At 34.9% G+C, this 26,927-nt stretch overlaps 1 protein-coding gene across 7 annotated transcripts; it reads left to right on the plus strand.

The window, feature by feature from the left end:
- The first annotated feature begins 3,737 nt into the window (after positions 1-3,737).
- Positions 3,738-25,772, plus strand: LOC137726383 (uncharacterized). Of its 7 annotated transcripts, XM_088694813.1 has the most exons (23): positions 3,738-4,135; positions 5,413-5,460; positions 5,585-5,651; positions 8,377-8,422; positions 9,917-10,005; positions 13,017-14,963; positions 18,101-18,248; positions 18,584-18,747; positions 19,052-19,176; positions 19,247-19,326; positions 19,410-19,542; positions 19,719-19,876; positions 20,352-20,794; positions 20,968-21,120; positions 21,207-21,898; positions 22,339-22,411; positions 22,608-22,752; positions 22,861-23,003; positions 23,163-23,221; positions 24,174-24,244; positions 24,611-24,669; positions 25,122-25,252; positions 25,373-25,772. In XM_088694813.1, the coding sequence occupies exons 6-7, from the start codon at positions 13,712-13,714 to the stop codon at positions 18,103-18,105; spliced, it is 1,257 nt and encodes a 418-aa protein (XP_088550939.1). In that variant the 5' UTR covers positions 3,738-4,135; positions 5,413-5,460; positions 5,585-5,651; positions 8,377-8,422; positions 9,917-10,005; positions 13,017-13,711; the 3' UTR covers positions 18,106-18,248; positions 18,584-18,747; positions 19,052-19,176; positions 19,247-19,326; positions 19,410-19,542; positions 19,719-19,876; positions 20,352-20,794; positions 20,968-21,120; positions 21,207-21,898; positions 22,339-22,411; positions 22,608-22,752; positions 22,861-23,003; positions 23,163-23,221; positions 24,174-24,244; positions 24,611-24,669; positions 25,122-25,252; positions 25,373-25,772. The 7 variants fall into 7 exon arrangements, 4 of the variants coding, with proteins under 4 accessions (XP_088550939.1, XP_088550937.1, XP_088550940.1 ...); XR_015963023.1 differs by lacking the exon at positions 13,017-14,963 and having other exon boundaries at positions 9,912-10,005; positions 25,373-25,687; XR_015963024.1 differs by lacking the exon at positions 13,017-14,963 and having other exon boundaries at positions 9,971-10,005; positions 25,373-25,687.
- Positions 25,773-26,927: the final 1,155 nt, after the last annotated feature.

Here is a 26,927-nt window from a genome sequence, read left to right on the forward strand (position 1 = left end):
TATCATGAGTTTTATTTATTTTGCAGCAAATAAAAACACTATTCATGAGGTTGGAGGGTCTAAAGTTTAAACGACGATATAACTATCGTCTAAGCGTAGAGGATGCAATCATGAGTGTTTATACATTCTTTTAAATTTTTCACAATTGTACATTAATGATTGTGATTTTTTATTTGTTTTGAACTCCCTTAAAAATACTATTCACGAGAGTTTGTATGGCTTTAAAAATTCAAATGCAATGTACCCATCAATTCGAACACGTGCTTCTGCATATTTTTTTTCACATTTTTCCCACTTGTAAATAAGTATAATTTTTTAATGTATTTAGTATTTTTAAATTACTTGATATTTATATTTTTTGAATGTGTTTTAAATTACATAAAACTGTCTCAACTATTTTAACATCTCACATCACTCAGGGGAGTGGATCATGTAAGCCTTATATGTATATTCCCATCTCTACCTAGCACGAGGCCTTTTGGGAGCTCATTGGCTTCGGGTTTCGTAGGAATTAAAAAAAGAAAAACTCTCTTTCTCACTCACTCGCTATCTCCCCTCTCACTTGTCTCCCTCACTCACTCTTTGTTCTCACTTGCAGTGCTACAATGGCAGCTGTGGAGTAAAAAATAATCAAGAAAAATATAGAGGCGACACGTGGATTTTTGGTTTAAAAAGACAAGATTACCCTTGAGACATACCGGGATTTCTACGCGCAAGCAGTGGGCAATCATCCCTTAATCAAGTCAAAAGTGCCCAAAATAGGTATTTACTCAAAACCTATTTCATCCATCCTCATCAAATCTTCTCCACAAGGTAACCCCCAAATCATTCCTTTCTAATTATATTAATTAGCTAATTAATTGATTTATTACCTAACTAATTTATTAATTAGCTAACAAATCATGAATCTCACCCAAAAAACCATCCAAGTGGCCGATCCTCCTCCTCCCAAAGGGGCCAGCCACACCCCTATATAAACACCCTCGTTTTCTCCAAAACCTAAGTTCTACACTCTTACTAATTTCTCTAAATTCTCTAAACACTTTTCCCTCAAAATTCTAACTTTGCATCGGAGGTTCTTTGGCCAAAGCCCCCCGCCCTCTTTCATAGTGGGCGTGTGAGGCTTTTGGGCTTGACCACAAGTGTTGTTTGTTTTGTAGGTGCAATTTTGTCCAAGACCAAGGAGGAAAAAATTTGCATCCACAGCAGCCATGGCTGCCGTGGCCATAGATCGAACTGGAAAAACAGTGCACCTTGAGCTGAAGATATGAGAAGATGAGTCAAATAGTCCACCATTGTGAGAATCCCACCAGATAAGTTCAATCCCTGCACCCGAATTCCGGTTCATGGCATCAACATAGGAGAGCGTGGCGTGATAGAGCTTGTTGGAGTTGCAGGAAACGGGTATGGTGAAGCCTCGAGTCAGGTTCGTGTAGGTGGATAAGGAGCATAGGATAAGGGAGTAGGAGGTGGACCGGGTCGGATTGAATATGTTGTTATAGTTTCGGGTTTTGTTGCAGTGAGTCTAGGAGAGCTTGCTTTCGGTGTTGGTAACCATCAAAACGTTCTACGACAAAGTTCCGATTGCAAGGGTGACTGTACGGGTGACATTGTAGTGGAAAGAAAGCTTGTTGGGACTTTAGGAGGGACCTAGATGGAATTTGTTGGTTTTGAGGGGTAGAATGAGTTTGGAGTTTGGAATTTGGATTCTATGGCCATGGCTGCCATTGTTTCTCTGCAAGTGAGAGCAGAGAATTGAGTGAGGGAGATAGGTGAGAAGAGAGAGTGTAAGTAGGTGAGAAAGAGAGTTTTTTTTTTTAATTAATTTTAATTGTTAAATAATTAAATAAATAATTAAATAAATAAATAAATAAATAAATAATTATTAATAATTAATTAATAAATTAATAATAAATTATTAATAAATAAATAATTTAATATTTCAGTTTGGGAAGGAATGGGTCCTACTACTGCCACATCATCATGTAACAATTGAATTAACAGAAAATTTAACGGAGGTCTGATATTGCAACGAATTCATAAATTGGGGTATGACATTGCAACATTGCAATGTTTAAAACATGAGGTATGAGATTGTGATTCAACCCATAGTATAGTTGTCACATCCCAACCCAAGCCCCTACCACATCCCGAGCCCGACTCCACCGTAGCACGATATTGTCCATTTTGGGCCCCTACCATGCCCTCACGGTTTTGTTTCTGAGAACTCACACGAGAACTTCCTAGTGGGTCGCCCATCCTAGGAATGCTCTCGTGTGAACTCGCTTAACTTCGGAGTTCCTACGGAACCCGAAGTCAATGAGCTCCCAAAAGGCCTCGTGCTAGGTAGAGATGGGAATATACATATAAGGCTTACAGGATCCACTCCCCTGGGCGATGTGGGATGTTACAATCCACCCCCCTTAAGGGCCCGACGTCCTCGTCGGCACATTTCCGTCTAGAGATTGGCTCTGATACCAAATTGTCACATCCCGGCCCAGGCTCCCACCACATCTCGAGCCCGACTTCACCATAACACGATATTGTCCGCTTTAAGCCCTTACCACGCCCTCACGATTTTGTTTCTGGGAACTCACATGAGAACTTCCTAGTGGATCACCCATCTTGGGAATGCTCTCGCGCGAACTCGCTTAAAAACTAAAAAACTAATAAATAATTAATTTAATATTTCAATGGGAGAAGAAGTAGGCCTTATTCCTGCCATATCATCGTTTAACAGATAAATTGACAAAAAATTTAATGGAGGTTTCACATTGCAACGAATTCATCAGTTGAGGTATGACATTGTAATGTTTAGAACATACGGTATGAGATTGTTGGACCCATAATTGAGGTAGTTTTGTGTAATTTACCCTTTTTTTAATCTCACTTTTAAGAAGATAAAACATTTAGTATGACTGAATGAGAGTGAGTACTTTGTTTTGTCGTTGACTCTAAAATTGAAAGTCTACCTTTTTGCCTATACTATACTAGTTGATTTGAGTTTTAGACAACATATCAAGTAAAATTTATCCCAATAATAATAATAAGAAACTCTCATAATAAAAATAAATGAATAAAACTTTAACTTATGTAGAATAATAATGAAACAATACATATTTAATTTATAATATATATAGATTATGGCTATTGAGTTTTATGGTAAGTCTTTTCAGTAGTTTAAATTATTAAAATATTTTTTCCTTAACGTGTTGAAACGGGATACTTGTGCATAAACCTGTTAAGATCCATTATTAACAGGTTCTTATTGTGTGACCTGATAACAACCTGATTAATTATCGTGTTGAATCGAAACCCGTTATTTACGTGTCATGTTAACGGATCATATAAGTAATTGCTTGGTCTAGTGGGGAGCAATAATGTGGTTCAAATTTGTTTTTTGCGAGAATCGAACTTAAAACATTTTACTTATAAGTGAAGACGAATACTATTAGACCATAATACTAATATTAATATTACATTAAGGAAAGAGAGAAAAGGTTAAACCCGTAAAATAGTAAGTTAAAGAGGAAGATCATATGGTCCTATTCAGCAAGAAGTATAAATTACTGTGGAAAATCTACAATAATACTAAAAAGAATCCAAATTACTTTAGTCTAAAGTAGGAGGGGAAATCGCACTATTCATATGAACAGTGTTTTGAACCACATTTCAGTTTAATTACAAGACTGCCACTTAAATGCTTTTAAACAACTTTTTCTTTAACCCCGATTTCCACCCTCTGCATTTCAACTTTTGACTTGAGGAGAGAGAGCGGAGGGAGACAGAACGGCTGACAAATTGGAGAGAGAAGACGATGCCTCTGATTTTTCACTGGGACACAGCTGGGTGTGGCTATGCCGAAAGGAGAGGAAGGGGACAGAGCGAGTGGAGAGGATGGAAACAGAGAGGCTGACAGATTGGAGAGAGATGGGAGCTACGGGTTTAGTGCCAGGATCTATGGGATTTTTTGCGATTTTTGAGAGAGGAATTATCAGAGAGAGATACAGAACGGAAAGCATGCGTGTATGCATTGTTTAGGGTTAAGAGGTCACGCACAGAGTCGGTGAGGAGGGGATGGGTGAGGGAAGAATGGCAGTGTGTGGGTTTTCAGCTTTCTCCCTTGATTCAAAAGGTAATGCACTGTATTTCCTTAATTGTTTAGTGTCTAATTTGCCATTTGCTTTGTTAGAATTGCCATTCATATTTGGTTCTTTCATTCAAATTGCAATGCATGTTAATAATTTGTTACGTTGGGTGCTAGGATTAAGTCTCAATTTTTGTAAATTAGGGCCTTGCACTGATTTAATTTATTTTTTTCTTGATAAATTTTTGTATGATTCATCATTTTTCTGTTTAGCAATTGTTATAGATTTTGTGTTCTTTCATTAAAATTATCAATAGATCGTTGTAGATTTTTAGGTCATCTTAGGGTTAACTCTATGTCAACTTATTGTTTTAAATTGTTGTTCACTGTTTGCTTTGCCATTGCATTTATTAAAATTGTCATAGATATTTTTTTCCTATCATTAATGCTCTCATAGATATTTTATATTGTTTAGTTAACTATCAGGGTTTCCTCTTAGTCATTTGTAGGTTGTTTAGTTCACCTCTAGGTTAGCTGCATGTCCAAACTTATCCTAGAATTTAATCCATTGTCCTAATAACCATACTGTACATTAATTTCTGGTGCTCCATTGCATATAGGTAGTTGTTACCTGTTAAATATATCAATATTTGCATAAGAAGAACCAACATTTGACAAGTATAAGCAGCTGGATTAACACTGAGCGAAAACACTTGAATTTACAGCAAAATGAAAGGTTGACGCCAAAACAAAAAGAATTTAAGTAAAAAAGCACCTTAATTTACAAATTTTATTGTTTGAATTTTGCTGTTCACTATTTGATTTACCGTTCCCTTTATTAAAATTGGCATGGCTAATTTTTCCTTCATTAAAGCTGTCTTAGATATTTTAAAATTGTTTACTTACCTATTAGACTTTCCTCTTAGTCTTTGCAAATAAGGGGACTACACAGTGTTGAAAATTCTGGTATTTCTGTTTTTCATAATTTTATTTTCCTTTGCTTATGAGTAAAAGACTCCTTTTTAAGTTTATTGCATTTAAATTAGGGTGTGTAGGCTATTTAGCTCACTGTTTAGTTCACTGTTTAGCTGATATTTCTGTCTTTATAAACAAAGGGGTTGCACTGTTTTCATTTTTTTGTGTTTCTTCATACTTTCCTACTGTTTGCTTCTTAACAAATCATCTTCAGGTTCATTTTCCACTTCACATCTTTCGAATCCATATGTTGCTAGGTTGTTTTTTCATTTCTTGGTTTCTTATATATTTCTGAAATTAACTTTTGATTTCATTCTTGATATGCATGTAAATCCAACACAACCATACAGATCAAACCATCCATTCACACAGCAGCCACAAGACAGACCATTAGTGAGGTATCTATCTATCCATTTTAAATTTTGTTTATACAAAGTAATTTCTGATGCAAATCTCTTTACTGTGTTTCAATACAAACTCTTTTTCCTTCTAATTCCTTTACTATGTGATGTATCCTTGCAGCTCAAGTATACGCACTTTTTTCAGAAACAGAGTCTCATCCACTGGAATCTGAATTTCCTAGCAGCAGGTATATCCTAACCCTTTCACAATCATCTGTTTCAGTCATTAGAATTTTTTTCCTTCTAATTTTTTGTTGATACAACAATGATTGATTATGAATACTTGACTTCATCTTTAGGAATGGGTTTAACAACCAAACTTAACTTTTTTTACTTAAAGCATTGAATTTTTGCTTTTGGTTTTTTTGTTGCTTTGATTGTGGTTATCAAAATTTGTTGTATGTCTATGTACAAATATCAATATATACCTAAGTATATATCTAAATATATATATATATATATATTGGCATCTGTATAGCTATATGTATATGTGTGCATATATAAATGTGTATGTACATATGTATGTATGCATCTCTGTTTGTATGTACATGTATATGTATGTATGTATACATCTATGTGTGTATGTACATGCCTATATAGGTAGGCATGCATGTGTGCATGTGTATATATGCATCTGTTTGTGTATGTGCATGCATATCTATAGACATGACTAATGTTAAATAACAGCCACCAAAAGTTTTGTTTCGCAGAGTGAGTTTTATGGTTTTCCACTATGTTTTTTTGAGTTTTATGGTTTTCCACCATGTTTTTGAAGTTACCTATTTTTTGTTATGTTTTGCATAATTTTATGCCTGCAAGTGGTTTGGTTTAGGGTTGTAACAGAGAGAGGTTTGGGGTATCACAAGAGGATTTGATAGATTAGATTTGGGGTTTGATTTGTGCGATTTGCAACGAGAGAGAGTAGGATTTTACGGATTTGGTTTAGGGTTCTGACACAGAGAGGTGGGGCATGTCCCAGAGAGGGGATTTCAGGGATTACGTTTGGGTGAGATTTCAGGGATTATATTTGGGGTTTTATTTGTGCGAGAGAGAGAGAGAGAGAGAGAGAGAGAGAGATGCGACAAGGGTAAGTGAGAAAGAATGGACAAGGGTAAGTGAGAAAGAATGTAAAAGTCAATTTTAGGGCCCATTTCGAGGGATTTGTTTGCCTGCCCTTGCTGCATCCTTTTGATTTTAAAGGTAAAAAGGTGATCTTAAAGTCATTTGTTTCGAGATGTTGAATCCCATATTGGGAATTCAAGCCTTATGTAAATAGTTTGAATGATCTCGGGCATCTCCGCCCATCACCAATTGGTTTCGGATTGGATGCTCAAATTGTAATGGAATAAAAGGTATTGTTCTTTTGTTCTTTTTTTATTATCTTTGATTGTTTGAGTGAGGAATGTAAAGTTTATACAAATTGCTTCCTGATGGTGTTTATGACTGGTTTCTGTCAATTGGTGTATCTTTTGACATTTGTGCTAAATGCTTCGTGAAAATTGATGTATGTTGTCTAAATAGTTGTGTTTCAGTTGCCTTTTCTGAGCTTCTTCCTTCCTGTATGATATCTGTTTTTCTAACCTTTTTCGTAGGATATTAGCTCCATGATCTGCTGGTTGCCTGTGAAGTTTTGGTGTTTAATTTCACTCCCCAATTTCTAATTTTGTGGAATATGATTTTACCCAAGTTAATATTTTTACGAAAACCACACAAATTACATTAGTTAAGAAATTGTCTCGATGGGAAAGTGTAATTTGGGATTTTGCAAGTTTGTAACTTTTGATGTTGTTCTGATGCTTTCTGTTTCTTAAACATAATGATGTTACCTAAACATGTAGATTTTGCATTGCTTTTGTATTATGCAATATTAACATTCTGTGTAGCCTCTTAGATAATATTACAATGAATTTACATAAACTTTTGTTAGTTTTCATAAGACAATTTCAATTTCTTCACTTTGTTTGAAAATTGGTGTGTTTACCTTCTGACTACTTAATCGATTTAGCTTGCAGTTTAACTATTGCAGTTTTTATGGATTATGGTTTTATATGGTTCCATTTCTGAAATGAGCATGTGTATCTCATTGTATCTAGAAGTTATTTCGGTTGAAGTAACACGCTTAGCATTTGTACTTAGGAGTTGCGTAATTGTCCTTGATGTATTTTTTTGTTTGGAAAATTTTAGATGAGAAATATTGGATAATTTAATTATAGCCATAACTTGCAATTCTAAATGAAAGGCAGTTAAAAAAAACGTGGATAAACATGCTGTGAAAGGACTGATTCCAAAACACATTTTAACAGCTTTATCCGGCTGATAATTCAGAACATTATCAAGTATAAATGATTGGTCGTCAGTTAATCCTTTATGACATTTACCCTTTGTTTGTTGCACTTTCACAAATTTAATCCATTCCACCATCACAGTTTTTTTTTTACTTTTACAGTTTTCCCATGGTTTCCAGAATGCGTTTTCGATCTTAATACTATCTGCTCTGTTGCTTGCAGTTATCAGTTTTTTAAAATTGAAACAACATTATAGTTCTAAGTAAAATTTGTGAAGACCAAGGATGTAACCATCTTCGGTTTCACATTGTTCGCCATTAGATTTCCTAATATAAGTTTTTTTTCACATGATCTTACTGGTGAATTGTTAAAAAGCACAAAGAGAGAAAACAGCCTCCAATTTTATAAACTAAAGTTCACATGCATTTTCTTTAGTACGGGGTGTTCGAGAAAACAAGTTTAAGGATTAGGTTTGGTTGGATTTCAACCATTACATTGCATAGATTCCAAATCTGTTTACTATCTCATTCAATTGGTGTACGTTAGCTCATTTAACTCAAATTTAATGAGATTTGGTCCTCCAATTTCTCGGATTTGCTAACGGATTTACTTTCTTTAGAAATTTCAGGAACCCTGATTGTGGGAGGAAGAAGCTGCTTCATTGCCATTTTTAGGTATACAATTCTGCACACTGATTGCATGTTCAAAGCCTGATTAGTTATACACCATCTTTTTGTTACCTTTGCAAAGCTTTTGTACTTGGATTCTAAATATGTGATTAGTTTGTGAAGAATAAACAAGAAAACTAATCATGGGGACATTCTTCTTTTTCGATGTTCTCCTCTCCGAGTAAATAAAAGGTCTAGGCGTAATGATTTCAGGGTTTAGAATTGATTCGAAAATATGAAACAATGCTGCTTCTCTGTTTTTGCGGTTTGCTGTAGTGATTCCAACTTAGTATATACTCATTTTTATAGAACCATGAATGCTGGTTGTTAAATGTTGTGCCATTTGAAAATCCTTAGTTCTGCGTTCGTTGATTTTTTTGCTGTTTTCTGTTGTGATTTCAGGTTAGTTTATACTTATTTTTATAGCACCATAAATGGTGGTTGTTAAATGCAGTCCAAATGTTCTGTTTTAACTCTAAACCCTCATCTTCCAAAAATGAACATCATCTCTGCTGAAAATTCTTTCGTTTTTTTTACATCTGTGGTAACCTCTGCAATGCAAAACAACAAAAACCCTCTTTATAACTTTATTTATTGTCTCCATGAATGTTACATGTACAATACATTGGTAACTACCTAATAAGAAAACTAACTGGACCTGTAATTAATGCATGTAAAAATTTATGTAAGCAATATTTACAGAAGCAGGTTTCAGTTCTCAGCAAGAACGTACTATTTTGGTGTTGCTTGTTAGCGAGCTTACTTTTATTTTCCCTTTCTTTTTCCAAAAAGAAAAAAAATGTCCATTTCGATGTTATGTATGCATACTCAAGAGAAGCCGTCTCTTTTGGTTATGTTGTGTAAAACCAGCCCACCCACTATTGATGCTAATTTTGAAATGTAGATATGCTTTCCTTCATTTACCTAACCATATATGTTTAACAACTATCTTCACTGTAGATTAGCATCCAACGATTCTAACCTATATTCTATCATTTATATACTCTTGGTAGTGTGTCATTACCATATGCTTTTGCTCCAACAATTCTAACCTATATTGTATCATTTATATACTTTTGGTGTCATTGGCATATGTTTTTGGTGGAAGAGTTGTATCCTTCCTTGCTTTTGCTTCAAATACTAAAATCATCTGGTACCCCATAATTTTCACCAAGCATACTCCACAGAACCATTATTTGCTCTATTTAACCTATTCCTTCTAAAACCAACGTTCTCACACTCTAACCCCTGTACTAATTCAGAACCAACTAGGGTACCTCATGCTTGGTTTAGGCCTTTAAATTAATATGGTGACAGATGATGCATTCCCGTTGTTAGCAGCTTTTGTTTCGTGAAATGTAAATTTGTTGTACATTAAGTCTGTTGAACTGTCACAGGTAGAGTCCATTGCACTGTCGCAGATTGAGTAACTTTTCCTGTGTCCATTTGTTTGCGCTTCGAATTCTGACTCTCAATCTCACTGATTTGTTGTTAGTTTAGATCAAAGTCTCATTACAACGTCGTGATCTGCTCTTCTTGCTGCCTTTGATCTAGGGGTCCGGACCTATTGCATTTGAATCAAGGCTTTGGTATGTCACCTAAACTAAGATGCAGTGTTTACCCGTGCTTTCCATTTGAGTTAATGCAGATTTATCATTTTTCAATTGATTGTTTGGTTTTATCAGCTTATGTCATTCGTTTGCTCTCTGCTTTGTTTCTCATTCTCAGTTATCTCTGTGATCCTTTGATACTTCATGAGTTCATTGGTTTCTTTGTTTTTGTTGGTTTTAATTTAGTCTCAACCATTCTATTATTGTTCAAAGATGCATTGATGTCATCTGTGATTTTGCTTTAACCAGGTGTTCCTAAGTCCAGTGTTGTTAGCCATTTTATATGTTTTTTTGTCAATTGTTTTCTTTCTTTGTTGCGTTTTCAATTTTCCAAACCATTCTTCAGACATCAGTTACTTTGGTTGGTATGGTTGGTGTTTTCGTTAGGTTTTCCTAAGAGTCAACCCTCATCCCTCCCTAAGTCCTTTAATGAGTGCTGTTAATAACTACGCTCTCCGAACAAAGCTAACTTATTTCCAAAAAACTCACAGCTTCTATATTTGAGTTTTAAATTTTTTTTTTTTTACAATGTTATTTTAAGACCTACAAGCTAACTAGAGTTTTCTTTCTAAAATACATAATATTAACGCTGTATTTAATGTCATTCAGGTTAATAAAATGGTGAAAGAGATTGAACGAAGCAAACAACAAATTCTAGGACGCGTTTTGGTAAAAAATTTAAGGGAACTGAGTAAGGCTCGACACAATGAAAAGAATGAAGGAACAATAAAGAAATATTCCGACACTGCCCCAGGACCCAATACAAAGAAATCAGTCAAAATAGAAAAAACAAGGTTCGGTTTGTGTGTTTATGTTAAGGGCCCAAACCGAAACAAATTGGTGGTCCACACTATCTTTTCACTTGAAAATCGTAGTAATTCACTCAAAGAACAAGTTCCGTTGGATGAAGCAGTTTAGCTTCTGTTTAAAAGGTTTCTCAGTGGTATCTACACGTTTGGTTGCTGCAAGAAGATTCTAATTTTTTTGCTCTTCCTTTCCTCCACCGTAAGGGCTTTTTGGGCTTTAATTGTATAAAGACGGAACAATTGTTAGATAAGATAAAGGTCGTGTAAATCTTTTTTGTTGGGTCATGATGCCAATTATGTAAACAATTAACCTTTTTACCGTTTTTTGAATAAACTATTGGCATTACTCTTTTTTGCACCTCTTTGTTACACTCCTATCTCGCGAATTAATGTGTTTTCCTAACAATAACCTAATCGATCTGGTATTATGTTTCTTTGCTTATATGTTTTTTGCATTTTTTGCTGTTGTAAATAACATCATTTGACTCATGCTTCTTTGCTAGGTATAAACTTTTAACACAGTTGTTAAATTTATGTTTTGGAATTCTTGGTGAACATGCCGTTCTCATAAACATATCATTTATTTCACTATGTGCTCTCATGGCGAAATTGAGAGAATTTGTTTTTAAATTCCTACTTTAGTTGGTATTTATGAAAATTCTATTCTCTTTTTAAACTCTTCAAATTTTAGTTAGTTCCTCGACAATTTTTAATTCGTTTCTCCAAAAAATATATTTGTGTGGATGTTTGGCTTTGTGAATATTTTTTTTTTGCAGCCATATCCAAATTGTTAAAACTATGTTAATTAATGTGGTTTTTCGGTTTGTTTTTCAAGTGGGGAAGAAGTGAGCAACATATTTATATTGTTACTTTCGGTTACTATGTAACTATTTCAATATGGAAGTCATGGATATCATGTAAAAAATGCAACAATAAAAAATTACAAAAGGTACATATGGTGTGAAAAAGGTGGGTTTAAAGATGGTCACGTTTGACTGCATGCCAAGATTAATACTCATTGTTTCATAGTTGTGATTATAGTCGCAAAAAATGATGACAATGTTTTGGTCTTGAGTAACTACTCAACTTAATAGTTTTTAACTACAGCAAATGTGATTCATAAAGTTGAATTTGATTCTACTCAAGGATGTCAATTTAAAATATGAATTGGGGTTTACATTTATAGGATCTTCAACTATGGTTAAAAAACGGTTGATCATTTTTGAGCAGAATTTCAACTTGAATTACTACCATGATAAAATGTTTAATATGTTTAATATATATCAAACTAAACGTCTACTAAGAGTCCGACCTAAGAGCTTTGTGGACAGGAACGATGAAATCACATCATGGGTTTCTATAAATCTCTAAACATATTTAATGAAACTGTTTTGAAGCATCTACGAAATCAAACATGAATTGAATGCAAACTTTAATCCTCCGACTCTCTAATAATGCATATCCTTTAGGATGCATGACAATTGTTTTCAATGTATGTTGTTGATGTTTGAAATTAAAGCCTTACACTTTACATCTTGCATAATCTATTGGTCTTAAGTAAATCAAACATAAATAATTTTCTCCTTTTTGTCAATTTTATGAATCCATGTCTTGCAATATTAATGTTGTTGAGTTCTGCATTAGTTTTTATAGTTTGATATTTGTTCTATTTTTGGCTTCTCTCTAATTAAATATATTTTTATATTTTGTCTTCCTCTTCCTGTATGTTCTGTTTTTATCGTTAGGGTCCTTTATTCTTTTTTGGTGGCATTCATACACATGTACGCTTTTTGGTGGCATTCATACACGTGTGCGCTTTCGTCTATATAACGGTTAGATTTCTATCGCTTTAAAGAAGTTTTACCTTTTTCATTTGCTTTTACTTTTTTCTCAATTTTCACGTCCAATTGTTGATCCGTGCTTTTTTAGATCATAATAACATCATTATTCGATACTTACGTTGGTTTCATTTATCACAATTTTTTAGCAATTGTCGTTCACTTCATTTGTTCATTTTCCACTCTTTTTACTATTATATTCACACGTGGTTGCGATTTTGAAGACCTCTTGCTTTAATGGGCTATGGTTTACCGCTCATTTCATATGGTTAACATAGTTGTTCACCATCACTTTACTTTTATTAGAAAGTAAACAACTGCCGTTTGGTTTTTTCCGTTTATGTAGAATTATGTCCAGCAGAATAGGGGTATCCAAGCATAGTAGAATAGGGGTATCTAAGAAGGCCACTAGAACTCAACGTACCGATTTGCCTGCATCTATTGAGGTTGTTAATCTCAATGATATGGTGTTGCAAGATGTTCCCACCGCTTATGACGATGAATACAACAGTACTTCAACCTCTTTAGTATTTTCAAACAAAGGAAACAACAGTCTCCAAACATTTACACCAAGTTTTGAACAAAATACTCCCGTTGGTGGTGTTTTTACGTCACATTTGGTAGCTGGAACAAGTTCTCATCAAGTTTCTATACCTCTTCTTATCGCTGATCGTCCCACTGTGCATTGTCTGTTGGCCAGAAATACTCCAGGTATTCATTCTGTTACAAACCCGCTCATTACCGGGCAGGCCACCTATCAGAAAAAAAAGAAAGCGTATGTACTCTTTCAAGATAACTTTTTGTATTTCCTTATGGATTTCAAAATTTGACTTTCCTCTGTTAATTAACTTCTATCAATTCGTTTGATGTACTTTCTATTACTCTTTCTTTTTTATAGGGATTGATCTAGAATATGTTGATTTTGGATTAAGAAATTACCAATGTCAGTATTGCAGTGCTCTATTTTGGTCTGCAGAACAGACAAAAAAAAATCCTGAGCGTCCTTCTTCTGTTTCTACCCCGCAGTTTACTGCGTGTTGCATGACTCAAAAAGTGCAATTCCCACGTCCTAAACCCACTCCCGCTTTTTTGGATCGTTTGTTAAACCCCACAAATTCTCAAAGTTTTTTGCAGTTCAAAAAAAATATTAGATCATATAATTCAATGATGGCATTAACTTCAATGGGGGCCAAAGTTGATGGATCGATCAACAAGGGTCAGGGTCCATATGTTTTTAAAATAAATGGTCAAGTACATCATTTGATGGGTTCTTTGTTGCCTCCAGAAGGTGACGATCCTAAATTTGCACAACTGTACATTTATGACACTCAGAATGAAGTCAGCAATCGTATCGGTTGTTTCAACAGATCAGAAGCATCTGAAAAACTCGATCAACAAGTTGTTGGTGGCCTCATTAAAATGCTAGATGAGTGTAATGAAGTCGTTCAACTTTTTAGGCAAGCCAGGGATATAATTGATGAAAGATCCACAAGTAATTTACGCCTACGTTTGTACGGTGCACAGAGCAACCATGATATGCAATACAATCTACCGACATGTGACGGGATTGGTGGCTTGATAGTTGGGGACATTGGCCAATTTCACACCGAAAGGGATATTGTTGTGGAGCATAAAACAGATGGCCTACAGAGAATCACAAAGTTACATCCTAAGTACATGGCTCTTCAATATCCTCTTCTTTTCCCATATGGTGAAGATGGGTACAGAAAAGGACTTCCTTGGAATCCAAATTTTAGGGGGAAAAAACCAAAGAAAGAGGGGGTAACAATGAGAGCATTTTTGGGTTATCAAATTCAGGATAGACCAGGACAAAGTGACACCCTGTTAAAAGGCGGCAGATTGTTTCAACAATACTTAGTTGACGCATATGCGACTCTTGAAGAAGATCGGTTAGACTTCATTAGGTTAAATCAAGATTCTTTTAGAGCAGAAGGTCTTAAAGGAATTCATGAAGCTCTCAAAGCAGGAAATGCAAGCAGTTCTGGTGTTGGCAAGAGAGTTATTCTGCCAACTTCGTTTACTGGCAGTGTTAGATATATGATAAATAATTATCAGGATGCTATGGCTATATGTCGCCACCATGGAAATCCTGATTTATTTATCACTTTCACCTGCAATGCTAAATGGCCTGAGATTATTGAAGATCTACGTGATAAACCTGGTTGTAAAGCTGAAGACAGGCCAGATTTAACTTCCAGAATTTTAAAAGCAAAACTTGACCATTTGATAAAATACCTCAAGTCAGGAAAACCTTTTGGTGTTGTCGAATCAGGTTAGTTCGTTACACTTGACTAATTTTTTCTGTTGATTTGTTTCAATCTTATCACTACAAGTCCTGAGAGTCCATGGTTTTAATATATCTACATGTTTGTTTGTTTTGTTTTTTTTTTTTTTTTTTTTTTTTTAACAGTGATTTACACGGTGGAGTTCCAAAAAAGAGGTCTTCCTCATTGTCATATCTTGCTCTGGGTTAATAAACATTATAAGTGTCATTCGCCTTATGATGTTGATTCTATCATTTCGGCTGAGATTCCTAATGAAGGATGTGACAAAGCTGGGTATGATGCAGTTTCGCAATACATGATACACGGCCCATGTGGTGTTGCGAATCAATTTTCACCTTGCATGAAAGAAAACAAATGTTCAAAAAAATTTCCTAAATCTTTCACAAGTGAAACCACTTTTTCCACAGAGGGATTCGTTGCATATAAGCGTCGAGATATAGAGAATCTGTTTGTTCTAAAAAAAGGAATCAAACTTGATAATGCATTTATTGTCCCTTATAACCGTGAGCTATTATTGAAGTATCACGCACATATAAACGTTGAATCATGCTGTCAATCAACACTCATTAAGTATCTTTTTAAGTACATAACTAAAGGTGTTGATCGAACTAGAGCTGTTTTTTAGGATGAGGAGTTTGATGAGGTTGTGGCTTATCTAAACTGTAGATACTTATGTCCATACGAAGCAGTTTGGAGATTGTTACAGTTTCACATTCATTTTAGAGAACCATCGGTTGAGAGGTTGTCTATACACCTTCCATCTGACCAAAATGTTCTTTTTAGAGATACTGATGACCTAAACTATGTTGTCAACCAACCGAATCTTGAAAGCACTATGTTAACACAGTGGTTTCAAACCAATGCCCAAGACCCTGATGCACGTGTGTTATCTTACGTTGAATTCCCTACAAAGTATGTTTGGAAAAATGAAGAGAAATAATGGACACGTAGAAAAAGAGGTAGATCTCTAGGAAGAGTTGCTTATATTCACCCTGCTGCGGGTGAATTATACTATTTGAGGTTGTTGCTAAATTACCAAAAAGGTAGCTCCAGTTTTGATCATTTGAGGACCGTCAAAGGCATTCTTGAACCAACATTCCGAGCTGCATGCACCTCGCTTGGCTTACTAGGAGATGATAAGGAATGGAATAGTGCCATGTTAGAAGCAGTTGTCACAGCGTCATCCTTCCAATTAAGGCAATTGTTTGTCACATTGGTTCTCTTTTGTGATGTTGCTGATCCATCAACTTTGTTTGAAACACATTGGAAAACGATGTGTGATGACATTTCGAAAAACATGATCAATGCTTTTGGCCTGCAAGATCTCTCTAACTACCAAGACCAACTTAGAAACTCACTTTTGTACGAGTTAGAGAAATTGTTTACTGCTTCAAATAGTTCTTTGTCAAAGCATCACCTACCACAGCCAAACAATTTGATGATGGATAGACTTACAAATAGGAGTTTAAGGGAGGAGTTAGATTACGATGTTAACTCACTAAAACATGAGCACTCGATTCTAATCAGCCAATTAAATAGAGAGCAAAAATATGTTTATGACAATGTCATGGAAACAATTCACAACAACAGATCTGGATTGTTCTTTGTGCATGGTCATGGTGGAACAGGCAAAACTTTTTTGTGGACCACCATTATAGCTAGAATTAGATCACAAAATCAAATTGTTTTGGCAATCGCTTCATCTGGAATTGCCTCCCTTTTACTTCCTAGTGGAAGAACGGCTCATTCTAGATTTAAGATTCCTATCAACATCACGGATTGTTCGGTTTGTGAAATTAAAAAAGGGACTCATCTTGCAAAACTAATTGTTGAAGCTGCTCTCATAATTTGGGATAAAGCCCCCATGAATCATAAACGATGTTTTGAAACTCTAGATAGATCCCTTCGTGATGTTCTTAAAGGATCAAAACCAGGTTTAGACCATTTACCGTTTGGAGGTAAGCCAATTCTTTTCGGAGGTGATTTTAGGCAAATTCTTCCTGTCGTTCCAAATGGAAGTGTCGCTGATATTGTTGAAGCTTCATTGACGAGTTCATACCTTTGGCCCTGTTTAACAATTTTTTTCTTAAAGCAAAACATGAGGCTTTCGAAAGCAAATCTGGATGAAGCAGAAAAACAAGAACTCACAAATTTTGCAAAGTGGATATTAGACATTGGAAACGGTACTATTGCCAATTCTTTATCTTCAACTAATGAAGAAAGCTCTTGGGTTCAAATTCCAGACCAATTCCGTATTCGTTTTGATGAAGATCCCATCAAAACCATGGTTTCAGCTGTGTATACAAATTTCAAAACTAATTTTCGAGATGTAACATATTTGAAAGAAAGAGCTATTGTGACACCACGCAATGATACAGCGACTGAAATAAACGATTTTATGTTGGGTATGGTGCATGGCGAAAATCGTACCTATCTCAGTTTTGATTCGGTGTCTTCTTCAACAGAAAATTTAGAAAATTTAGATGTGCTTTATCCAAATGACTTTCTAAACCAACTTGATTTACCTGGTTTACCGCACCACAAGTTAGATTTAAAAGTTGGTACTCCAGTGATGTTGCTTAGAAATTTAAACCAAAGCAGTGGATTATGCAATGGAACACGATTGGTTGTGATGCAATTGAACAACAAAATTATACAAGCACAAATCATAAAAGGAAGCAACATTGGTGAAAGAGTTTATATCCCCAGAATTATTACTGAATCATCTCAGCATAAATATCCCTTTACTCTGCGAAGGCGACAATTCCCTCTAAAGATTTGTTATGCAATGACAATCAATAAAAGCCAAGGACAATCCTTGAAAATTGTTGGTCTTTATCTGTCGCAAACTGTTTTTTCACATGGCCAACTATATGTTGCGCTATCCAGGGTCACCTCCACAAAGGGTCTCAAAATCGTTATTGCTCACGATAACGACATGCCTTACGGTTATACAAAAAACATAGTTTATAAAGATATTTTAAAACATTTACATGAAGGTATAAGTTTGCGTTATTATTTTATCCTTTACTTTATTTTTGTAAACATGACTGCAACATTTCTTTGATAAATCACTGTATCCAGTTTCAAATTTTATATGCTTCTTGATTGTTTGTATATGTAGATTAATGGAGCAGCAACCAATCCGTTTTCTGAAGCCATACCAGCCGGCAAACAAGCTCCAAATCAGGGTATCCAGAATGTGGACCACAAAGAGCATCGGAGATAATCCTTAACCTCTAAGTCTTGATTGTGTCTTTGTTGATAAACATGTAAGCCTTCTACACCTTTTTACATATCGTTCAATGCTAGCATTCTTTCGTATCCATAATGTACACACCATATTCTTAATACAATAAACATAAGATCTTAAATGTTATCTAAGTAGCCACAACTACACTATACCTACTGTTTTCGCTATTCTTAAAACTACATGCGTTAAATGTTATACTGCTCATTTAGTGTTATCTCTTATTTTTAATTTCTTCTTCTAAAAGGGAGATGTGGTTCACAGAACCATGAATGCTCGAGACATCCAATTTTTTTTGGACCATCTAAGTGTCGGCAATGCTTATGAACTTAACAAATTTCGTGTCTTACACAACAGGAGATCGAGCAAGGTTATCCCTCATGCTGCCATGATTGAATTGAATAGGAAAACCACAATCGTTCCTATTCAGAACACAAGTAAAGAGCTCCCAATGCACTGGTTCAATTTAATTTAACTTGATCAACTTGATCAAAGAATCAACAACGATGTTGAGCTTACAGGTAACAAATTTAGTTTCAAATGTCGCTCTAACATCTAACATGATAATTTAATTTAATTTTTTTTTTTTTTGGCTTCAGTGTGCTCATTCCCGCCGCTTAATATTATATGTAGATGTGTTTGTTTGCCTAATAGCTGTACAGCTGACTGAAGAGATCATTATCCAAAATACAAGAGTTGCAAAAAAGAGAAATCTTAACCTGAAAAATATTAGATAATTTTTGTTTACATTAAACTCTGAATATTATTTATATGGAACTGTATTTATAACATATACAAAACCCTCATCGTTTGTATTACTTACAGAGATGAATTAGTGAGAATCACCTAATGGGGAGAGACTGCAACAAATTTTGAGAACAGTAGAATACAATCGCTTTTGCCACCCATATTTATGGCTTTAACAAGCCTCAAGGTCAACCAATACCGAGGTTGTGCCCTGCCATAATTTATCTAACTATTTAAAGTTTCAATTTGTTGATTTTTATGTTTTGTTTATAGGAGATCCTGTTCTCAGAAGCACAGGATCAACCGTTTGTGTTTTCAATCCAGAGATTCCGCAACTCCCCGAATACACACAAGTAAAATGACAACCCTTCTTTAATAACTTTTGCGTTTATATTTCTTCGCTTAATCTTTCTCACCCTAAACATGCACAAAACAGGTTTAAGCATCTTCGATCACCTGTTCAAATCCTACCCACCTCAGCTAAGATGTATACAGGGCGTGCAGTCGGTGCTAATGCTGAATAAAAAACAATTGACCAATTGTTACTACTTGATCCTGCATTGCACAAGGTTAGTTAGTCATCACCAACCTATTCACCAAAATCACCTCTTTTTCAAAATAGAATTTTCATGTTGCATCTAACTTGACAATATCTTGCTTTGTTTCTCTATTTGTTGATACTCCATGTTTGCAAAATGATGATTAATATCTTTAATGAGTTGAAAACCCTGTGTTTCCATAACAGAATACAAGTTTCGTATGCCAAGCAACTATTGTTGGATTCGATTTGACTAGGGGTTGGTGGTACAAATCATGCCCGTTCGGCCATAAAGTTGTTAGAAGCAAATCTGAATCGTTTGAGTGCAATGAACATGGTTTCATAAACAGATTACCCGAACCATGGTAATATGCTTTCACACCTATTTTATATCTAATGGCTATATTAAGTTGGTGAGTCCTTTTTTATTATCTTGGGATTATGACAAATAAGTGTCATCTCCCCAATCATTACGTTGTTACAACTGTTTCACCTTTGGGGGTATATTATTAGCATCATTGTAAATGTCTCTGCTATAATGTATCATGGTAGTGTGCGCCTATACTGTTTTCCCCACCTTTAAATAAGAAACTAAAGAGTTTGAAGAACAACCATACTCATAATACATAAATGATACTTCAAACTTTCAATCATATACTTTTCATTCTGCATAATATGTTGACGTGACGTAAATTATTTCTTAATAATTTGTGACTTTCCATCAATTTTATACATGCATACCCTACATTACAATAGTTCTACTTCATTTCCTACATTTCTCACAAGAGTGATATTAGCAGTAAGGTTTACCTAACAACCGTATATCCTCATCTTACCTAGGTTCAAAATAGATCTTATTGTGGAAGACAATACAAATCAACACAACTTCCTCATGATAGGAAAGCATGCTGAAAAAATACTTCGTGTTTCTTGCCACACTATGGTGATAGAGGATGGATATGAGGATCTTTTCAAAGTTACACCAACTCTAAAAAATTTGGCCAGCAAGACAAAACAATTTTAGCTCTCTTTTGGAAACCAAAACACTAACTTTGGGAAAACAGACTTCATCGTTCATAGATCAACCACACTCGAACCCAACAATTGCCTTAGTCACACCACAAACACCTGTTACCACTGTAGCAAAACAAATTTTAATTGAAGCAATCCCCAGCCCATCTACTCCTTCCCAGCAACTGCATCAAGAACCCCAACCAACTACACCCACAAAGACTTCAAAGAGAGAGAGCATTGTTTCCTGATGAAACGGAGAAATCTGACGGGTAAAGTTCTCTTCGTGCTTAATGAACTCATGTGTAATTCTTACAAACCATGCTTCTCTTAGGTATATGAATATGTTTTCCTACTCATGAAAAAGCCTCACACCACTCTTTCACACTCTTTTGTCACTCTCGCATTCATCTCTAACTTTTTAAATTTGTACCTTCACTCATAGCAAAAAACCTCATGACGACCAAACAGAGACAACCAATTCTGCTAGAATTGCTAGAGAATTGCACAATCTGGTTGTCCCCAAAATTGAATCAACCGACAAAGTACCGTTAGCCACACTCAAAACAAAATCTCAAAGCAAAAAACCCAAAGATAGGTAACTTACAATTTATTTTTCATGCACACACCTATATAACAAACATTATAGTATTCTTAAACTATGATTTATATTTTTTGCTATAGTGTGGAAGATGTCCACTCTCAAAAAAAGTGAACAATGCAGTCTCTGTAAGCCGTTCTACATCTTTTCAGCTAGCAACATTTTTGCTTCAACACCTGCATGTTCTTTGCTTTGCACGTTTGTGCTTGGAAACATAGATGCTAGAATGAGAACAAAACAGTCTTTATCTTTTTTGTCAACTACTCAAACATGTACCTAACCTAGAAGATATACAGTTTTTCACCTTTGCTACAAGGGCAACATGTCTATGTCTGTAAACTATGTGTTACTTTTGTTTATTCTATGTATTAGCGAACCAAAACGTTTCGTTTCGTCCTTTTAATTGTACAATGCAGTTCAAGGTGATGCATTCAAGCCCTGCAGCATCGCGCGGGCATTTCTTCTAGTCTAATCTATACTAAAACTCAAAATCAAATGTGTTACTGTTCATAAGCACAGTGTGCTTCCTATTTTACCCTCAGTTAATTTGTATTATTTCAAGTCTGCCACTGAATCGCAATCATAGAGACCAGTTCCAAACACCTCTCTTCTTCCTGCTCCATTGTTAAAGATATGGCTTCAATTCAATTCCCTCCCCTTTTCCCTTGAACGGGAAATCTGAGACCCATAACTCAAGAATCACGTCACCCCTCTCCTTGGCTTGCCGCTCTCCTTATCTCCCGGTGACTCCTTTTCCTCATTGGATTGGATTTGGGTGAGTACTTGGTTGATACTTTAGTCGTCGTTTTGATCAATATTTTCTGCGTTTTTTTCTTTTCGTATGTGGTTTTTTTAAATTTTTTTGGGGGTTTGATGAATGAATTTGTGTGGGAGTTTTTGATGTTTTGTTAATTATGTTGTATTTGGGCCCCTGGGTAAGCTCAGAAACCTTTGTAGATGCCGCATGCATGTAGTTTTTTCTTCAAACATATGAAGAATTGTTAGTCTGCTATACAATTTCCTCTGCCACCTTGGAAAATCAACATGCACAGACATTTTAGAATTCTTCGTTTAAATTTGCAGGGTTTAGGACAGTTTTTCTTTTAAAGTTATGGGTTCTTTTGATATGATTTTTTTTATTTGAATTATTCATTTAATTTTTGAGATCTTTTATCAAATCTCCAAATTGACTCATAATGATTAGGCTTGAAACAGATGCTGTTAATCAGTTTGGTGGAGGAGTTGTTCCACAGCCTCAGGAAGAACAGAGGAATGTTTTTGAAATAAGGTCTGCTTTGGTATAAAATTTCACAATTTTTGAGTTTTAAGCCATTCAAATTGGTTTGTTAAGTAGGTTACCTATTGAGTTTTAAGCCATTCAAATTCACATCTGCCTACATTAATATATTAAGTAGGCTACTTATTGATTTTTTTTTTGGGATTTTCTGTTTTTCATGGTTTCCTAATCCTTTGTCCGACTTTAGTGTGTAGCTAAGCATACCAGCAAATCAAAAGGTTTTTTGAGACAGAGGGGTGCTCTGGCTATTCCAATAGTTTCGGTACTGCTGGCATTGGTACTAATCATTGTGTTTGCCTACTGGCGGCGTAAGAAAAAGAGCAAAACAAAAGGTATGAGAAGTAGTCATACCCTCTGAATTGTTTAACGGTTTGATCTAAATAAAAGCAATGCGATTTCATCTTAATGAATGTCTACAATTGGTTCATGTGATAGCACAGACTATGCGGAGATAGATGAACTTGAGGAAGCTAGGAGACACCCCAAGTTGCAATATTTCGGTCTGAGCACCATTATAGCAGCCACAGATAATTTCTCACCCATTAACAAACTCGGCCAAGGGGGTTTTGGCATTGTTTGTAAGGTGAATCCCAATTCAGAAGTCCTACACATTTTACAATTGAATGATTTCTTCTAAGCAGTATACAGTAATTTTGTTCTGGTTCTTCAAGTCGACTGTTTTTTGTTTTTTTTTCGTTTTAAAGCATGAAAGCCTAATAGTAATACTGATTCATTACTTCAGGGCCACTTGCCAAATGGTCAGATTATTGCTGTAAAATATGTAGATTGCACTTGAACAAGGTTTGTTTCTCGAATCACATTCATTAGTTAGATTATTAATGTGCTTCGATAGGGGTTTTCAATATGATTTTGTAATTTCCCTTGATTAGAGCACAAAAATTAATAAATCACAAGAAATGGAGCAATTGGAAACTTGGCTGCAAGTGATAAGCCAGAGTCTTTGTTTTAAATAACTATACTACTTTTGTATTGTATACATGTGTAACAAAAATCCAAATCATAATTGAGGTAGCCATCATAGATGACACCACCCAGTTTTCAATTCTTAATCTTTCAGAGGTGCAGTTAGGTTTGTGATCTTTATATAGCTCAATTGCCCTTCCCCGCTTCCCCAACATAGCTCGACAATCCCCAGCATTAGCTATTAGCATGGTTATGAAAGAGTACAGCAGCATTAACAATAAAGTAAACATTGTAGACGCAGATTTAATCATTATTGTTTGAACTTTTTCGATGATTAATCAGCACCAACAATCGTATTTACAGATCTTAATGTTGATTATCATAGACAAATAGTAAGTAAGAGTATATTTAATAAGATGGCTTTTGTCAAAAAGAAACTAGGGGAAATTTCGTTTGTATGAGTATGGTTGTCCCCCCATAAAATGCTCCAGGGGAAGGCAAGTTTTCAATTTCACCAATACGATCACAAAGATTATCTGTGCAAATATACTCATCCTCCATGTACTGTTTAGGTCCCTTCTCAGAGCAGCTTCCTGAACATAACACAAATACGAACTCGGCTGTCTCACTTACTGGCAATTTTAATTCCATACTTCCAATATCTGAATCCTAGGAAAAATGAGAGCATAGAAGATTAATTAGTTAATTTTGTTCTTCTTCTTTTACATAGAGGTCTATTAAAGCAGACTAATTAAAGCACTTTGTTTAAAGCATTTTGTTTCAGTTAAGGATTATATCATTGACCTCAGAAAATTCTTCATATGCACAGAAATATGTATTGCATGCTACAACGGATCAATAATGAGGCATGCAGTGCAGTTTCGTCAAGGAAATTGAAAGGTAGTATTAGGCATCCTTACGTACGTGTTCATACCAACAGTAGTATTAGGAATGGCATGTTTATGATTTCATATTTATGAAATTAATTTACTCACATCTTTATCAATCGATTTACCTTTTTTTTAGAATTCTTCGTTTAAATTTGCAGGGTTTACGACAATTTTTCTTTTAAAGTTATGGGTTCTTTTGATATGATTTTTTTTTTATTTGAATAACAAAGCAATGTTTTTGAAATAAAGTCTGACCAAAACTGTTCTATAAAATATCGCAATTTTTGAGTTTTAAGCCATTCAAATTCACATCTGCCTACATTAATCTATTAAGTAGGTTACCTATTGATTTTTTTTTTTGGGATTTTGTGTACAGAGTGCTGTGTTGGAACCAGCAATGCAAGGGCGAGATCTGATTGGTTGCACATGAACAAGGTTTGTTTCTCGAATCACATTCATTAGTTAGATTATTAATGTGCTTCGATAGGGGTTTTGAATATGATGTTGTAGTTTCCCTTGATTAGAGAAGAAAAATTAATAAATCACAAGAAATGGAGCAATTGGAAACATGGCTGCAAGTGATAAGCCAGAGTATTTGTTTTAAATAACTATACTACTTTAAGTGATTACTGTTGATATGGTATGCCTAAAAATATTTGAGGCCTAAGAAGCATCTCCAAAGGAGATGTCAAAATGTCCACATAAGTTATAACAGTAAAAAAGGACCACAATAATATTCTCCAACCGAAATGTCAATTCCTACATGACGATGACATGGATTGGCAGCAAGGGGGTTGCTGTCAAATTTGACAGCAGCTTCCAATATTTTTTTATTATTTTTATCTCCTCTCTCACTCGATTCTCCTCCCCTTCTTCCTTTTTCTCAGAACCAAACCCAGAAATCCAAGCGGGTCAGCACTATGCGGGACCTTTCGAGTTCCGGTTGCAGAACGAGGGCAACACTCCACGGAATATTCTGGAGTAAATCATATGGCACAAGGACAATCAAGTCACTCAGGTAAAGTCGTCAGCTTTGCGTTTTCGTGAATTGGGTTGCTCAAAAAATCGAAAGATTTGGTCTAATTTTGTTCACGTGTTGAGTTGCTAATTTTGATTACTGCTAATGAAATTGATTCAGTTGAAGCAGAGGCAATCTCTGTATTCATTGAAGAAAGATGTTGACAATGCTCCTCCGGTGAGGGATTTTGTTGGAGCTCTGAGGGCAGCGCATTCACGAACTGGTCCGAGTGGGAGTTTTTTCAATGAACTGGTCTTGATAATGTAATAAAATAATAGTTTAATTTGACATATCAAAGTGGAGTGCAAAACATACAAGTATGTCAAAATGCCACATAAGCTGTCAAATTTTAAATTTTAGGTTCAAAATTTGACGACTCCTTTGGAGATGATCTAAACATTTAACACTTAATTAATTTAGCTTCAAATTATTTTATTTTCTGTCATAAAAAAATTAGCCTAAGGATTTAACATTCTATAAGTTGAGGTTCTTTGAATCGTTATTGATATTGGTTTCTGCATTTGGTGTTAGCTTCAAATGTGACTCTTATGTGTTTTGCTTCATTTTCGTTTACTTATTGTTAAGTATTTAATAATTGACTCTTTTTTTCTTCTTAGGATTCTCAGTTAATTATCTGTTGTTTAGAGTTTGAACATTTTTATGCTATGTTAAGAGGGTGTAGAAGTAGCAAACGCAATCAAATAATACAAGAAGGCCATTTTGTTGGTTCTTCTAGTCGCATACAAGTTTGTGATAAACCAAGCTTGGAAAATCAAAACAAAAGACAAAAAATTCTTGACAATGTGTGTTGCAACAGTATAAACACAGTCCAAACAAGCGCCAATGTCATTACATTTGATAATTCAAATCAAATTAGTAAAGGTCAAGCCAATTTTCAAAAAAACAGACAAGGTAATTATCTATTTAACTTACAATTTATTTTGAGTCGTTTATGGGTATTATTGTGTTACTAATTAGTTGCATTTTTTTTCTTCTTATTTTTCGCCCTTTTCCACACTTATTTATTTATTTATTTTTAAATAGGCAATATTGTGGAATATGTGGACTTGGGAGACAAGAATTAAAAGTGCCTATTTGAAAAATCGAAAGATTTGGTCTAATTTTGTTCACATGTTGAGTTGCTCTAACACGGAACTATATCTTATAAATATCGCATAATATAGGTATGAATATTTCATTTGGGTTGTCGATGAGGCCAACAGGAAAATCTAGAGATAGAGTTGAAACTTCATCGTTTTGCTCCGTACTTGCCTACTGCTTCCTTTCTCCTCTGGTTTTTTATGACCTAAAAAAGCAGTAATGAATGATGAGGTGGGTTTTGATTTATTTATGCAAAGTGTCCGTAAGTGCTGCTTATGATACTTTTGTTGGGGATCCTATTACTATGTACTAGCTTGGCACCATTGAGTTTTTTATTTGATTTGAGAGATATTGAGGAATGAGAAATTGTTTTTTGCTTATGCTTTTTTTTAGGTGTGTACTAAATTGGATGGCTAATACAAAATGTGAACAAATCTTGCTTTTTAATTTTTGTGTGCCTGCAAATCTTATGCAGTTTAGATTCATTCAATTCTTTAGTGATCGAGTTCTATTTTTAATTTTTTTTTTTCAGTTCATCGTTGTCGTACATAACAAAGGAGACACTATTAACGGA

The sequence above is a fragment of the Pyrus communis genome, chromosome 5, assembly GCF_041283825.1.
Source record: "Pyrus communis isolate YQ-2024b chromosome 5, ASM4128382v1, whole genome shotgun sequence".
NCBI classification, from domain to species: Eukaryota; Viridiplantae; Streptophyta; class Magnoliopsida; order Rosales; family Rosaceae; genus Pyrus; species Pyrus communis.

Excerpts from the sequence above, each read along its gene's own strand:
- LOC137726383 (XM_088694811.1), top strand. The coding sequence starts at position 16,133 with ATGTTAGAAGCAGTTGTCACAGCGTCATCCTTCCAATTAAGGCAATTG.